This window comes from Lampris incognitus, chromosome 10 (assembly GCF_029633865.1).
Source record: "Lampris incognitus isolate fLamInc1 chromosome 10, fLamInc1.hap2, whole genome shotgun sequence".
In the NCBI taxonomy this organism is placed as follows: Eukaryota; Metazoa; Chordata; class Actinopteri; order Lampriformes; family Lampridae; genus Lampris; species Lampris incognitus.
The window spans coordinates 14,300,334-14,316,147 of record NC_079220.1 but is presented as its reverse complement, the minus strand read 5'-3'; the positions used below and the strand labels follow the sequence as shown (position 1 = coordinate 14,316,147).

At 44.9% G+C, this 15,814-nt stretch overlaps 1 protein-coding gene across 1 annotated transcript in view; it reads right to left on the bottom strand.

Moving 5' to 3' along the window:
* Positions 1-15,814, bottom strand: part of card11 (caspase recruitment domain family, member 11) — a 54,207-nt gene that overhangs the window by 6,260 nt on the left and 32,133 nt on the right. The window contains exons 6-14 of the mRNA XM_056287722.1: positions 15,418-15,553; positions 13,856-14,019; positions 12,620-12,726; positions 4,960-5,000; positions 4,582-4,705; positions 4,197-4,398; positions 2,484-2,610; positions 1,992-2,235; positions 911-995 (exon numbers count right to left, since the gene is read on the bottom strand). Of these exons, the coding sequence (XP_056143697.1) occupies positions 911-995; positions 1,992-2,235; positions 2,484-2,610; positions 4,197-4,398; positions 4,582-4,705; positions 4,960-5,000; positions 12,620-12,726; positions 13,856-14,019; positions 15,418-15,553 (1,230 nt within the window). The remainder of the gene's footprint in view (positions 1-910; positions 996-1,991; positions 2,236-2,483; positions 2,611-4,196; positions 4,399-4,581; positions 4,706-4,959; positions 5,001-12,619; positions 12,727-13,855; positions 14,020-15,417; positions 15,554-15,814) is intronic.

Sequence of the window (15,814 nt, the reverse complement as noted above, 5' to 3'; positions counted from 1 at the left end):
GGCGACCATGCTATCCACTGCGCCACCGTGCCACCTGGTATCAACACATATATAACAAAAAATACTAAAGAAGGAGTAGAATCAAATTCGGATTGTTTCCAGTTTAGTTGACGGGTCAGTACTTGTAGTGGTTAACCCTTGAGGACGTTCGACCATCAGTATCGTCCTTTGTATCACAGGCAAGTTGGTCTTTGTACCGGGGGCATCGACACAGTTATAAAGAGGGTACACTCGAATGTAAGCTAACATGTCAAGCCAGGACTCCGCAGTCTACACCCATCTACAGTGGCCACTCTGTCAAGGATGAGGAAGTGCACATCCTTGATAGGGAGGAACGCTGGTTTGAATGGTGAGTCAAAGAGGCCATCTCTGTGAAGAGGGAACGACCATCCCTGAACCAAGGGTGGGGGGGCTAAGAGTACATCTGTCTCCATTTTACAATGCTGTGATTGTAAACATTCCCAAATCCTCTGTGAATAGTACACATGGCCATTGTAACTCTTGCTAATGATCACAGCAATTTACATATGAAACCGGTCGTTGTTTTTGGTCGTTATGCCCGTGTTGTTTATAAGTGTGGGGATACCTGCAGTCAGCTGAGACTGAAGAGGTCACTTAGATGAGCGATGAAACATTTCTCTCAATAAATGTTGTGTCCAGATGAACTGATTCAACTGTCTGTGGTTTCCTTACCTGGATTACTGAGCATGCATCAAGACACTCCAATGTATTGTTGTTGGGAAACGTTTGAACAGATATTTGCTCCTCTCTTGACCTTTTTTGCTAGTTGCTCAGCACACTGCCAATCTACATAACCTTAACAATGGTGCGTATCAAACCCTCACCGCCATTCCTCGTGGTGGAGCAAATATCTGTGGAAATGGTTTTGGGTTTGTTTTTTTTTCCTTACTTTGACGTTACGATGGTTTTCACCTTCTTCTCTTCCTCCTCGATAGACTAATTTCTGAATCTTCACCAGGAGCAACTGCTGGGCCCTGCACACAAGGCAAAGACAAGCAAAAATGCATCACTGGCAAGGTCCTTACTGGTCACATGCCCCCCCCTTTTCTCCCCAATCGTATCCAGCAAATTACCCCACTCTTCCGAGCCCTCCCAGTCGCTGCTCCACCCCCTCTGCCGATTCAGGGATGGCTGCAGACTACCACATGCCTCCTCCGATACATGTGGAGTCACCAGCTGCTTCTTCACACCTGACAGTGAGGAGTTTCACCAGGGGGGACGTAGCACATGAGAATATCACGCTATTCCCTCCAGCCCCCCCCTGAACAGGCGCCCCGACCAACCAGAGGAGGCACCAGTGCAGCGACCAGGACACATACCCACATCCAGCTTCCCAACCGCAGACACGGCCAATTGTGTCTGTAGGGATGCCCGACCATGCCGGAGGTAACACGGGGATTCGAACCGGCGATACCCATGTTGGTAGGCAACAGAATAGACCGCCATGCTACCTGGATGCCCCCAAACCTTACAGGTCTAGGTCACATGGTTTGTTTACTTGTTTATTTCTCGTCAATGAATGCTAGCTAACGGTTGGCCATGCTTATGAAAGTTATTGGGGCACGAAACCATCACTCTCAACATCATATTCAATTCGCCTCAGTTATTCACTTATTATGAAGTTCTATGAAAGTATATGGAGTCTCATATTGCAGTCATTAATGTCAGACAACAAACTAGCATGCACAGTAGATCAACACAACTGAGTGGAATGGTAATAACGTATTTTTTAAATGGTGTGTGTTCTTAATAAACTACATTAACCAAACAAGATGACATTTTAGTTTGCCAGACAAATCAGTACACCGGCATTTAGAATCGGCGGTAGCGAAGGGTCCCAAGTTAAGCTGAACATGCCGTTGCATCTCGAACAGCCTGATGTGCAACAATCAAAAGTTGATTAGAAGTTATCACTACATAGTTATCACATGCAGCTTTAAAATGTCAAAAAAGCCAAAATTGCTCTATACCGTGAATTGCTGGGTATGGTGCCCCGGTCCATCAGGTCAGAGCCGGTGAACCGGTCAACGCGTGCACACAGCCACTCACAGCGGCTCTGGTGTCTGGTGTCCAGGACATGTACCACCTCATCACAGAACAAACTCAAAGAGCAGCAGTCTGATTGGCCAGTGATGTTGAGGTTAACGCGGATGTGGAAGGAGTCGCCTGATACCACCACACGCTCCGCAAGATCCCTTTGGAGACGACGGTAGGCTGAAAAACGCACACACACAATCACACACGCGTACGCATGCACGCATACAGAAATTCACTTGTTTTCAAACAAAATCACATTATTTACATACAGAAGGATGCACACACACAGACACACTTACAAGGTCATTTAAGTATATTTATTAAGTATATGCAGACACAGACGCGCATACGCACAAAAAAAAATCATCAACAAGGAATCATGCTTGAATTCATCAATATACAACAGAAATAGTCATGCTAATCACCATCATAATTAGCTCGGAAGTGCAGATGGACTGGTCCAGAGCAGTGCTGCAGCGTCCAGTGGGCTTCTTCCTGGGTGCTTGTCTCCAATGAAATGCTTTGGTTCTCCCCTCGTATGCACCCCTCAAGCTGTTCAGCCAATCATAGTGAGAGAAAACATATTAAAACATGTATTTTGATGCATGCTCAATAACCCAGGCAAGGAAATCAAAGAAGGTTGAATCGGTTCATGTGGATACAACACATTGTATCCACATGAACTGATTCAACCTTCTTTGATTTTCTGTCAATTCTGTATAATTGGTATGTCTCCATTTTTGCATTTTGATTTTTTTTGTTTATATTCTGTATCAACCCCTGTGGGGAACTTATGCTCTGCATTTAACCCATCCTAGCTGTGTAGCGAGGAGCAGTGGGCAGCTGCAGCGCCCGGGGACCAACTCCAGTTCGTCTTGCCATGTCTCGGTCAGGGGCACAGACAGGAGTATTAACCCTAACACCCTTTTACACGTGGTTTTAAAATGCGTTTTGGACGATCGGATCACAAGTGGACAGCAAGACACATCGCCGTTTACACCTGTGTCTATCATGCGTCTCCAAATGCGTCCTGCTGACCACTTGTGATCAGATTTCGTTACTCCGAAGAAGAGTTACTGTCTACATCACTTCCGCTACAAGGTCAAAGGGCCTAAGTCAAGTGCCAGATTTGCCGACAAGCACTAATATACATGTACTGACTATTCCAACTGTTGAGATTGACAGGACTGATTCTTCTGCTCAAATGGAGATTAGGCATCTCGTTTCACTTGTACTCCAACCACGTACACTCCCCTCTCTTTCAATTTTTTTCTAAAGTTGGCGCGCTGTTACCAAAACAACCACCACATCCTGTACTGATGACGTATTTTCCTGTTACGTCCTTGTCGGGGATGCATCAGGACACATAAGCGTTTACAATACAAAAGATATGTGGTCAAATGCATCCCAGACCACCTCGGCAAGTGGTTTGGTGGTCATTTAAACTTGTATTTAGCGCTGTCCACTTGTGATCCGATTGCCAAAAACGCATTTTAAAACCAAGTGTAAACGGGGTGTAACATGCATGTCTTTTTGATGGTGGGAGGAAACCGGAGCACCCAGAGAAAACCCACCGCAGACAAGGGGAGAACATGCAAACTCCGCACAGAGGACGATCCGGGACGACCCCCAAGGTTGGACAACCCCTGAGTTCGAACCCAGGACCTTCTTGCTGTGAGGCAACAATGCTAACCACTGGGCCACCGTGCCGCCTCATTTTTTCAGTTGACAACCGTTAAAGGAGCTATCTCTTATCATGACCCTCGGGCCTCCTAGGACAAAGCCAAACAGAGGACAACACACTTTCAAATGTCAGTAATAAAGTGAATACTGATTGGAAATTAACCAGTTCTCTTTCTTGGTTTTTTTAAAAAACAGCATATCTGAGACAGTGTTTCTGGTGAATACTGCTGTTTGCTTGTCTCTAGGTTGTCCCAGGTAAACTGTAGTATATCTCATTTAAGAAGGATTATCACAAACTGTGTTCTGTCTGTAAAACTGACTCATTGATTGCACAAAAAAAAAAATCCTTATTGCGTTGGTGTGGACTTTTGAACCCATCAAATGGCATGAGGGTCCCCCTTTTTGAAGCCCGTACTACCAGAAGACAGTGTTCCCAGTAGACAATATTTACTCACAAATAGAAGATGGTGTCCCTCTCGTAGACCTGCTTTTTCTGCACTGGAGCCAGACTGGACGGATGAGAGGAAGATGCCACTGTAGTTTCCTCCGACTAGAGTCAGGTCCTTCAGTAGGTTGTCTCCCGGCAGCGATACTTCCTGCACTGGCTTAAGAGAGGAGCTGAGCCTGGAGAACGATGACAGAGACGGACGAAATGGCCTGCACACGCACACACACCCATATAATATTACTTACAATCATGCAGTGCTGAGATTGCATGAGCGAATATCATATTCATGTGTGCACCAACATGTGTCTGCTTTTATGAATATACACATAAGTGTGTGTGTGTGTGTGTGTGTGTGTGTGTGTGTGTGTGTGTGTGTGTGTGTGTGTGTGTACCTCTCTAGAGAGAATTTTCTGAAGATGTTGTTGACCTGCTCCAAGTCGTAAGAGTCCAGCCCCTCTGACTGATGAGAGGATGAAGACGAGTGGACAGAAGGAGTGCTATGCTGCACCTCATCCTCTGAGAGGGAGGAATGGAGTCAGTGAGTGAGAGACAGACAAGACGGAAGGAAGGAGAGTGAGATTGAGGGACGGGTAGAATAAAAGGAAGAGGAACAAAGACAGAGAGGAATAAGGATAATGATAAGTGGATGGGGGGATAGACAGACAGATAGACAGACAGGGGACATAGACAGAAAATTAACATGGACATATTTTGTCAAAACATCATTAGCAAGAATGTATCACTGTAAAAAGCTTTTTGGTATACTTTACCAAACTCCATTTCCACGGTATCGCTGTCTAAGTCAGAAAAGCTGAAAGAGGCAAAAGATCTGACTTTACTGATAATGCAATCTGAATCAAACACAAAACACTACATCTACGTATGTATAAAATGTCAAATTTGTCAGTGTGGCTCATCCACAGGCCATCTGCACATGTCACACAGAGTGGAAGCTGGATTTGAATGTCCCCCCCCCCCTTTTTTTCTCTCCAGTTGTACCCTGCCAATTACCCCACTCTTCTGAGCCATCCCGGTCATTGCTCCACCCCCTCTGCCGATCCGGGGAGGGCTGCAGACTACAAAATGCCTCCTCCGATACATGTAGAGTCGCCAGCCGCTTCTTTTCACCTGACAGTGAGGATTTTCGCCAGGGGGATGTAGCGCGTGGGAGGATTATGCTACCCCCCCCCCCAGCTCCCCCTCCCGAACAGGCGCCCCAACGGACCAGAGGAAGCGCTATAGTCCATGGGCCAGAGCCCAAAATTTCCTATTTCGGTACACTCAAGGTGGCAAAACTTACTTATAATTTTTGAAAGGATCCATGTCTGTAGATGATATTTTGGTATGATAACCATTCCTGAGTGGCAGCTGTATCACAGTTATCAGCTCATGAAGTTAACCACCCCCTAAAGTAAATTGCATTTTAGACGCTGGTGCATATCCTGGTTTAGCCTCATGGTCAGGACATTTTTCAATGTTCTATAATATTGTCTTTGGTATCATTTTAAAGGGGACCTTCTTAGCTTTCATTCAAGCCCTGTTGTGGATATTTCTCACAAATATAGAGGTCACTTGAGCTCTTCAACCCGTCAATAACACACATCTTTCTGCAATGTTCGCCTAAACTATATACTTTCTTTTAGCCCTGTGGCATCTAGGAATATCAGGGACACAAAACACAAAAACTGGAATACTCACAGGACTGTAAAGACTCAGGAAATGTATAATATACCCATACTATTTCATTGTGTGAGGTGATTGTGAACCTTAAATTAGAAGGGCATTATTACTAAGAAACTAACTAGACCAAAGCCAGTTAGTCCATGGGTCAGACTAGATATCGATATCACCCAAGGTGACACAACTTCACTGGTGCCATTTTATTTGGTACACTAACAGAAGTAAAATAATACATGATAACCTTTCCAAATGAGCAGCTATTTCATTTTTCTTTCAGGAAACCTGTTTCTGTGCCTCTCACGATTCTGTATTTGCCCAGATTTTTACAAATATAGCATTTCAACACCCCTGGTACTGATTAGCCTAGCTTAAACTCTGGGACAGTTCTTAGTTGGCCAACAACCAAGGATAACCAGTACTGTGTACTTCCATTCATTGTGCTAAGCTAGGCTAACGTGCAGCCAGATAGCTTTCTACTAAACACATATAGAGGAAACTGGTATCTATCTTCTTGTCTCACTCTGGAGAAGATTGTAAGCTAATTTCCCATAATGTTAGCATGTTCTTTTAATGTATATGTTAATATGATTAGTTAAAGTGGCTACGAGGAACTTTCATCTTGTGTTGATTTTAGCGGCCTCATGTGGACAAAATACAGCTGTTGCATAGCAACTAGGTAATGTATCTATTTGTGGCTATGTAAGATAAATAATGGTAATATGACGCTGGTGAAGCAAAGTAAACTTTGTTTTAGTAGTGTTCATACACCTAAGTTACATGTATTTGTTTGTATGTGGCAGGTGAAAACTGACTGAATATGGCCACTGGTGAACAAGCAAGTTTTTACCCAATACCAAAGCGCCCACGGGTGGAGTGCATTATCCACTGTTCTGATGATACAGATAAGCTGGTTTCACTACAAAGTGTCGACTCATGGAGAACTCTGCTCAGGGCAGCTCAGATATGAAATCATGCACCAGTTTTGAAACTGGCAAAAGACATTCCTGAGGGACAGATTCCAGCAATCTACTACCACAGAAAGTGTCGCAGTATCTTCACTATGAAGCAAATTCTTGATGGCCTCCTTGCAAAAGAAAAGAAAAGTTGTGTCTCTGCTGAAGAGAAACAATCTAAGAGAGTAGCTCGACATGCTCCAAGTACATCTAGGACTTATGATGCAGAGTGCATATTTTGTCAGAAAAACAGCAAATATTCCAAGAGACAGAATACGAGAGAAGTACTGGTGCAGTGTCGAGAACTGCGAGCTGATGCAAAGATCAGGAGTGCAGCCACAAAGAAAAGGGACAGCAGAATCCTTGCCATTGTGAGTAGAGACCTTGTAGCTGAAGGGCACTACCACAGGTCATGCTATAGACTTTACACCAAAGAAGAGGTTTCCAAAGGAGAGGTTGCCAGCAATGAAGATGATGATGCTGCAGCCCAGTATGAAGCTGCTGTGAATAAGGCATACAATGAGCTGTTCCTCTTCATCAGGATGGAGCTTTTTGGCAATCCTCAAGTGATGACAATGACTGATCTCTCTTCTAGACTGGTAGCTTCAATGAACTCCTAAGGCATTGCCCAAGTCAAGGAATCAACCAAGAAGCACATAAGGCGAAACCTGGAGAGTGAGTTTGCTGGAGCCTTGCAGATATTCCCTGATGAGAAAGGAAAATTCCTCCTCTATCCCGATAACTTGTCCATGAGGGAACTTGCTAAAGAAAATCAGTCTCTCAAAAGGGAGCTGCAGACCCTGAAAAGTGTCAGTGCACAAGATGTTATAGCCAAAGCAGCCATCAAATTAAGAGCAGACATTAAAAGTCAAGATGTTCCTCAAACCTGGCCGCCTGAAGTCAAACCAGAAGCAGAATGTCCTACCATTCCAGAGTCGCTCATTATCTTCCTGTACTCTCTACTCACAGGCTCAAATGATCCTGATCATGCATCCCAGAGAGTGCAGTGCCTTCTGCAGTCATTTGGCCATGACATAGTATATGCAGTGACATGTGGAAATACCAAGCCTTCCAAGCTCATTGTTCTGCCATTCAGTGTCAAATCGTTGACAGGAAATGTAGAGTTGATAAACATCCTCAACCGACTTGGTCACAGTGTGTCCTATTCACAGATGGAAGAGATCAACACTGCCCTGTGTCTCCAGAAACTCTCATCATCAGGGAGTGGCATTGCCCTTCCAGCTAACATCCATCCTGGCATATTCACAACTTTAGCCTGGGACAATATCGACCGTCTTGAAGAAACTGTCAGTGGTGAGGGAACATCTCACAGAGTCAATGGGATTGCTGTGCAAGCAAAGCCAGTCAACCCACTTCCTGTCCAACCCATGCCCACTGTTCCCAAAACAAAGAAGAGAAGCATTGATGGACCCCCACCAATGTTACCAACTTACAATGCTGGACAACGGGTAGGGCCACCACAAAGCAAAAAGTCAGATGCCGATACTGCAGCCAATACTAAGCTTGCCAGAGAGAAAAACCTTCTTTGGGTCCTAGCACGCATGTCACAACAAGAAGAACAGTCAGTCAGCAGCTGGACAGGCTTCAACATCCTGACTCGAGGAGAGATGACGGTCATCCCCGACAATATAGGCTATCTGCCTACCATCAATGCTCCAGCGACACAAATGTCTACTGTCAACGAGGTGCTTAACCAGTCACTGAGCATCATGCAGTGCTTAGGCCTGAGGAAGATTGTCTGTGTCTTTGACCAAGCCCTGTATGCGAAGGCTGTCGAGATCACATGGAAACACCATGACAAGTTCCATGATATCATCGTTAGGCTTGGGGTATTCCACACCATCTGCACACTGCTGGCAATAATAGGAAAGCGTTTCCAAGATGCTGGACTCAAAGACCTCTGCATTGAGTCTGGCATGATTACAGAAGGCTCAATTGCTGGTGTTATGGATGGCCGCAAGTACAACAGGGCAGTGCGACTACACAAGCTCCTGTATGAGGCTCTCATGCGACTGACCTTGAATGGTTTCCTGTCCTGGTTGGAAGAAACTCACAGGAATGACATGGTTCACCTGAATGAGACACTGAAGACCATTGACAGCCTTGGGAAAGAAGTCTCACAACATGCTTTGAAGGAGGTCCTCGAGAACAGCTCTTGTACACGCATCATGGATCTATTTGAAGTCTACCGTGAGTTCCTTAGAGGTGGAAACGGCAGCCTCTCGAACTTCTGGATGTCCTATTTGGACATGGTTGAAATCTTGTTGGGGCTCATCCGAGCATCCAGAGAGGGAGACTGGATGCTACTCTGGATGCTACACTTGGCTAGCATTCGAGCAATGATCCCATGGTGCTTTGCTTATGACAGGATGAATTATGCACGCTACCTCCCCTACTACTACGCCCAGATGTCTGAGCTGCCCATCACACACCCAGATGTGTACACAGAATTCATGGAAGGAGGCTTCTCAGTCCAACTGGGCTCCACCAATCCCTTTGGCCGAATCCCTGTTGACCAAGCTATAGAAGAAACGGTGAACAAAGACACCCAAACAGCTGGAGGGACAAAGGGATTCAGCTTGAAGCCAGGAGCTGTGACCAAATATTATCTCACAGCTGAGTATAGAAGCATGTACCTCAGACAGCTGAGAGACCTGACAGGTCAAGGCAGGTGCAAATGGTCTCATCCAGATCTACAGAGTCCAAGGATCAAGAGAGATGAAGCAGATGTCCAGTCTCTCATGGACCTTATGGAGAATAACTGGCTCAATCCTATGTCCCCTGATGAGATTGATTTGGTTAGCCTCTCCACTGGCAACATGGCTCCACCTGATGTGACCATAGATCTCTTGAGAGCTCTTGAGAAAGGAGAAGAGGCCTACCAAGCATTCCAGCAAACAAGGTTAGATGCAGACCCACCACCTGTGAAATTCCACGACAAGATGACCAAGCAAAGTCTGAAAACATTCTCCAATGTCAGCACAAAACAAGCTCATGGAAAGAAAGCACAGGATGTGGTTCTGAAGGCAGATAGAAACCTTTTCAGTCACATGATCCTGGTGGCTGAAAGCAGGGAGGTGAATCTGAAGGATGTCCTTGCCTACCCATTGGGCCCACTACCATGGGCACTGGCAAATGCTGATGGGTCCTTATGAAAAACAAACAAGGCTGCACTTGCCAGAGAGCTTGAAAAGAATGTATCTCCTGCAGAAGACATCCCAATCCCATCTACTTCCATCATTGATGGGATGAGCCTGGTCCAAAAAATGAATGGCAACAACAAAACCTTTGCACAGGTGGCAGAGTCAGCCTTGACCCAGGTCCTCCATGAGGGAGCACAGAGTGGGAGGATTGATGTTGTTTTTGATGTCTATCACCAGACTTCGATCAAAGATGCTGAACGACTGAACCGGGGTGGAGACATCACTCTCCAGTACAAGAATCTTGCAGGGGGACACCACGTCCAGCAGTGGAGAAAATTTCTGTGCAGTTCCTCCAACAAGACCAGTCTCATCAAGTTTCGGGTGGAAGAGTGGAAACTCCCACGATACAGAGCTATGCTGCATGGCAAGGTGTTGTACATGACCTGTGAGGAAACCTGCTACAAGTTGACAGAAGATGGGTGTGAAGAAGCAGCAGAACTGCACTCCACACATGAAGAAGCTGACACCCGTCTGCTCCTGCATGCATTGCATGCAGCAAATGCGGGCTCAAAGTCAGTTATCATCACAGCTGAGGACACTGATGTCATGGTGCTTTGTCTTGGCTTCCAGAAGGACATCACCTGTCCCATCTACCAGAAGTGTGGGACTCAGAACCGCACACGGTTTGTCGACATCACCAAACTGGCAAGTTCACTTGGAGACAGCATCTGTGACAGCCTAATTGGCTTACATGCCTTCACAGGCTGCGACACTGTCAGTGCATTCGCTGGTCGAGGGAAGCTGAATGCCCTGAAGATAGTGAGAAAGCACACTTCCTGCCAAGAGACTTTTAGTCAACTGGGACAGACATGGAATGTGAGTGATGAGCTGTTCCAGAAAATTGAGCAGTTCACCTGTCGGATGTATGTTGCTAATAGCAGCACTGCTAAGGTGAACAAACTGCGTTACCAGCTCTTCTGCACCAAAAGGGGAGAGGTTGAGTCCAGCCAGCTGCCACCATGTAGAGACTGTCTCTTTATGCATGTTCAACGAGCCAACTATCAGGCAGCAATATGGAAGTGCTGTTTGCAGGCTAACCCTGTGGTGCCAAGCCCTACTGAGTATAGATGGACAGACGATGAAGGCAAGCTGGCCATTTACTGGATGCGCTCCCCACCTGCACCAGATGTGGTCTTGGAAATGCTAACATGCAAGTGTGTGCATTCATGCAAAATGCCAAGCTGCATGTGCCTGTCAAATGGACTTCCATGCACAGACATGTGCAGGTTACAGACCTGCAGTAACCAAAAACAGCAGGATGGTCCAGAAGTGGACTTTGAACTTGGGGAGTCAGATGATGAGAGAAACGAGCAGTTTGATGGATGACAGTGTGATGATTCTGATGGTATTACTGTGGTAGTAGTCTATTGATGCACAGGATGTTGATTCTGGACTTGGTTACCCAGAGCTTGATAACAATAATGTAACCATATTCACATATACCCATTACCCTACCCATTACCATTACATATACCCACTAATGATATGGGATTACATGTATCATTGACTAAGTATATGTAAATGTCAATGTTGTTTAAAATATTAAAATAGTTCATTACCTCACTATGGTATTCCTTTTTATCATGTATTTTGATTGTGTATTTAAACAAATGTATAGAGACCAGTTTGTGACCTAACTGGCTTTGGTCTAGTTCTCATTTAAGGCTCACAATCACCTCACACAATGAAATAGTATGGGTATATTATACATTTTCTGAATCTTTACAGTCCTGTGAGTATTCCAGTTTTTGTGTTTTGTGTCCCTGATATTCCTAGATGCCACAGGGCTAAAAGAAAGTATATAGTTTAGGCGAACATTGCAGAAAGATGCGTGTTATTGACGGGTTGAAGAGCTCAAGTGACCTCTATATTTGTGAGAAATATCCACAACAGGGCTTGAATGAAAGCTAAGAAGGTCCCCTTTAAAATGATACCAAAGACAATATTATAGAACATTGAAAAATGTCCTGACCATGAGGCTAAACCAGGATATGCACCAGCGTCTAAAATGCAATTTACTTTAGGGGGTGGTTAACTTCATGAGCTGATAACTGTGATACAGCTGCCACTCAGGAATGGTTATCATACCAAAATATCATCTACAGACATGGATCCTTTCAAAAATTATAAGTAAGTTTTGCCACCTTGAGTGTACCGAAATATCGTCTGGCCCATGGACTACTAGTGCAGCGACCAGGACACATACCCACATCGGGCTTCCCATCCGCAGACATGGCCAATTGTGTCTGTAGGGATGCTCGACCAAGCCGGAGGTAACACAGGGATTCGAACCGGCGATCCCCGTGTTGTAAGGCAATGGAATAGACTACCACGCCACCCGGACCCCCCCTGGATTTTATTGTCTTTAACCACACTAAGATGCACACAGATAGATAGACAGATAGACAGACAGATAGACAGACAGACAGACAGACAGACAGACAGACAGACAGACAGACAGACAGACAGACAGACAGACAGACAGACAGACAGATAGATAGACAGATAGATAGATAGATAGATAGATAGATAGATAGATAGATAGATAGATAGATAGATAGATAGATAGATACCTGCGGGGGAGGAAGTCATGCTCCCTTTCTCTCTCTCTGCGGTACAGGGATAACTTCTCTGGCGGCTCTGGCAGGGTGGACAGGATGCTGTCATTACGATAACATAGCTGGGGGAAGAAAAAACAACAGGTCACAGGTCAAAAACGGGGTTATCGTTAAAACTGGCCACCAGCAAACGGGTGAAAAGTTTCAAGTTGTAAATATCAAGTTACGTCCACAATTATGAGGATGAGCAGACGGGCGGAATTGTGGACGTAACTTGAAACTTTTCGTCCCTTTGCTGGTAGGTGCAGGTGAAAGTTTGTCGACAATTCTGTGCATGTCGTTGACATTTATCCATGATAAATCTTGGAGGCATCGCGAAAAATGTGCCACTGTCAATAGCGCACGCCAACAAACAGGAAACTGGTATAACCGCTGCAGCAGAAACCAGAAGTCACTTGAACTACAGACCAAAGCCGGAGGTAACACGGGTATTCGACCTGGCGATCCCCGTGTTGGTAGGCAACGGAATAGACCGCTACGCTACCCGGACGCCCTCCACATTTTCAATTCAATAATTTAAAAAAAAATCTTAACAAAATACTTTCTTTTTTTTTACCCCTGATGTAACACTCCAATTTAGAAGTCTGGATGTAAACATCAATATTCTGCATAAACAAAGAAGAAAAAAACCCGCGCGCACATATACACACACACACACACACACACACACACACACACACACACACACACACACACACACAGAGTTCAGATTATAGTACATGTGTGGTAACATACAAAAATATATTGGGTAGAAGACTCAGAGAACACTGGCCTCTGATTGGCTGGTGGGTGTGTGTTAAAACCGCACAACGCACACGCATAGTTCGGCTAAAGAGTCACTGTTCTAAATTCATACGCTGGCAACAAATTTGCTTTGTAACCATAGCAACACGAATCAGTAGCAAGCGCAGTGAACGTTCAAAGTTAGTTTAGCGGCTTACTTTTGCTTCATTACCTTTTAATTTAAACTTAAGCCAAACTACGTGTGCATTATATGGTTTTAACGCACACCTACCAGCCAATCAGGAACCAGTATTCCCCGTGGTCATGGTATATAAGGCTTTAACGCACACCTTGTCTTGGATTATACCTTACAGAAAAACCAAATTTTGGTTAACACACCTGCCCAGATACACGAATAAAACTGAGTGGCTAAAACACTGAGAGGAGCCAAAGTGGACAGACACTCACTATGTTAGCCCTATTGGACGACTCCACCAGCGAACTGGGGAGAGGCGAGGTGGGAGTGGAGAGAGGCGTGGTGGAGGCTAAAGGGTGGGTGGGGGACGGGGGTACCCGGGGTGAGGAAGGGTAAGTGTTGGTCTCCGGAGAATCTCCTCCGTTGACTGAAGGAGCTGAAAGTTAGAATCATAATGTGGTACAAATTGAAGCAACGCAACAAAAAGTCGATGTAAAATCACATGCTAAACAAATTTCATCAACACATGTACAAAAGTGTACTCTATGAACAATTACCGGCGGAGTGCAATGTAAAACAGCCTTCCAAAATGACTCATAAATGTCATCCTCTGCAATGAACTGACAGGTTTCATTGAATGCACAATATTGTCCATTTGATTCTTTTTTTAAACTGCTGTGAATTCTTTATGTTCGGACTCTTATTTTGAAATCAGGGGTTTGGCTCCGTTTCCTTCTCAGTCTGCTCGTTCCGTTTCCGCCATTGCTCCCGGTGCAGAAGTCGCTGACGATGTAAGTTGTAATACCGTTATAAGGTTCATGTAGCACACTAACTTGATTCTCTCTATTTCATGACATTACGTTGTTTAGTCAAAGTTAAGTATGTTATGTTGGTGAGTGAAACACAGGAGACGAAATAACTGTTATTTAACTTTATTTAGCAACACCTAACCTCAATCGCCTATGTAGCGTCCATCCAACTTTGTCCTCGCGCTGCTTGTTCTTCTTCTGTCCCCTTACAGCAGTCCCGCTCCGCCATCCACTGTTTCACAGTGCCACCCAGTGGCAATGGAATGTAGTATCCACAAACGCAACATCTCCCCCATTACTCACGGAAATACTACCTCATTATGACTGAACTTAACCTAAGCGGCCTTAAACGTTTTCATTCTGTAATGTAACATTATCAGGTAACGTAATGTCCCATACTCATAAACCTGAAAATATCTGTATACATGAATGAAAATATATGAAAACTTACAGCTTCTGTAACCAACTTAAATTCTCCACGGTATTTCAAGTAAGGCTTACCATATAAGTGCAACTGAAAATGTGTCATATATAATACTCAGAACACTAACGTAGTAACTAAAATTCACATTACTGTCACCTTAACTCCAATTCACAAAGGTACTCCATTTCTTTTCCTTTTAGTTTCACATTTTCCTCATTACACTTTCAAATTTTTTCTCATAGGGCAGCGATCCGCCCACACTCTTTACATCTCTTCTTGTTTTAGGCTTAGACCTACGTAATCACATAGTCTTTTGTCCAAGCTTGTAGCTGTCTCTTTATGATGAGCAGTTTGTCTTGTTGAAGTCTGGTAGGCTGATGTTTTCTTCAGCTATACCAGCCCGCGGTAACTCCTGGTTTCTCTGGGCAGAAAGAAAGGCGTGCTGCATTCCCCCTTTTCCCATTGCTCAGGATAAAGGTGTTCAGCCCAGTCTGCTGCTGCACAGACAAGGGGTCAGTGTACTGTCTCTCTCCCTTTCCCATGTAGAAAGGGAGAGGTCACCTCCCAAGGTCACAGTTGGTGACCTTGAGAGGTTTTGCACCTCTCTTGGCGTCTGTGTACAGTTTACTCTTGGTCTGCTGTAGGACAACTCTAGCCCTGACTTGATCGTATTTCCCTCTATCCTTGGGAGGTGGTACGACATTTAGCTTTGTCTGCATTGGTCTCCTCCTCAGGAGCTGAAATGGGAAATTACCGGTCGTTGCATGAGCTGTGACGCGGTAACTATGAAGCATCTCAATGACTGGAGGCTTCCATGGTTGTTGAATACAGTCTTTCAGCACTCTGTTAAACCGTTCAACACATCCGTTAGCTTGAGGGTGGTAGACACTTGCTCTGATGTGCTTGATGCCCCTTTTTCTCAGGAACTCAGCGAAGGCAGAAGAAGTGAATTGTGGCCCATTATCTGTTGTAATGGCACAGTTTCCTTCACGTGCAAA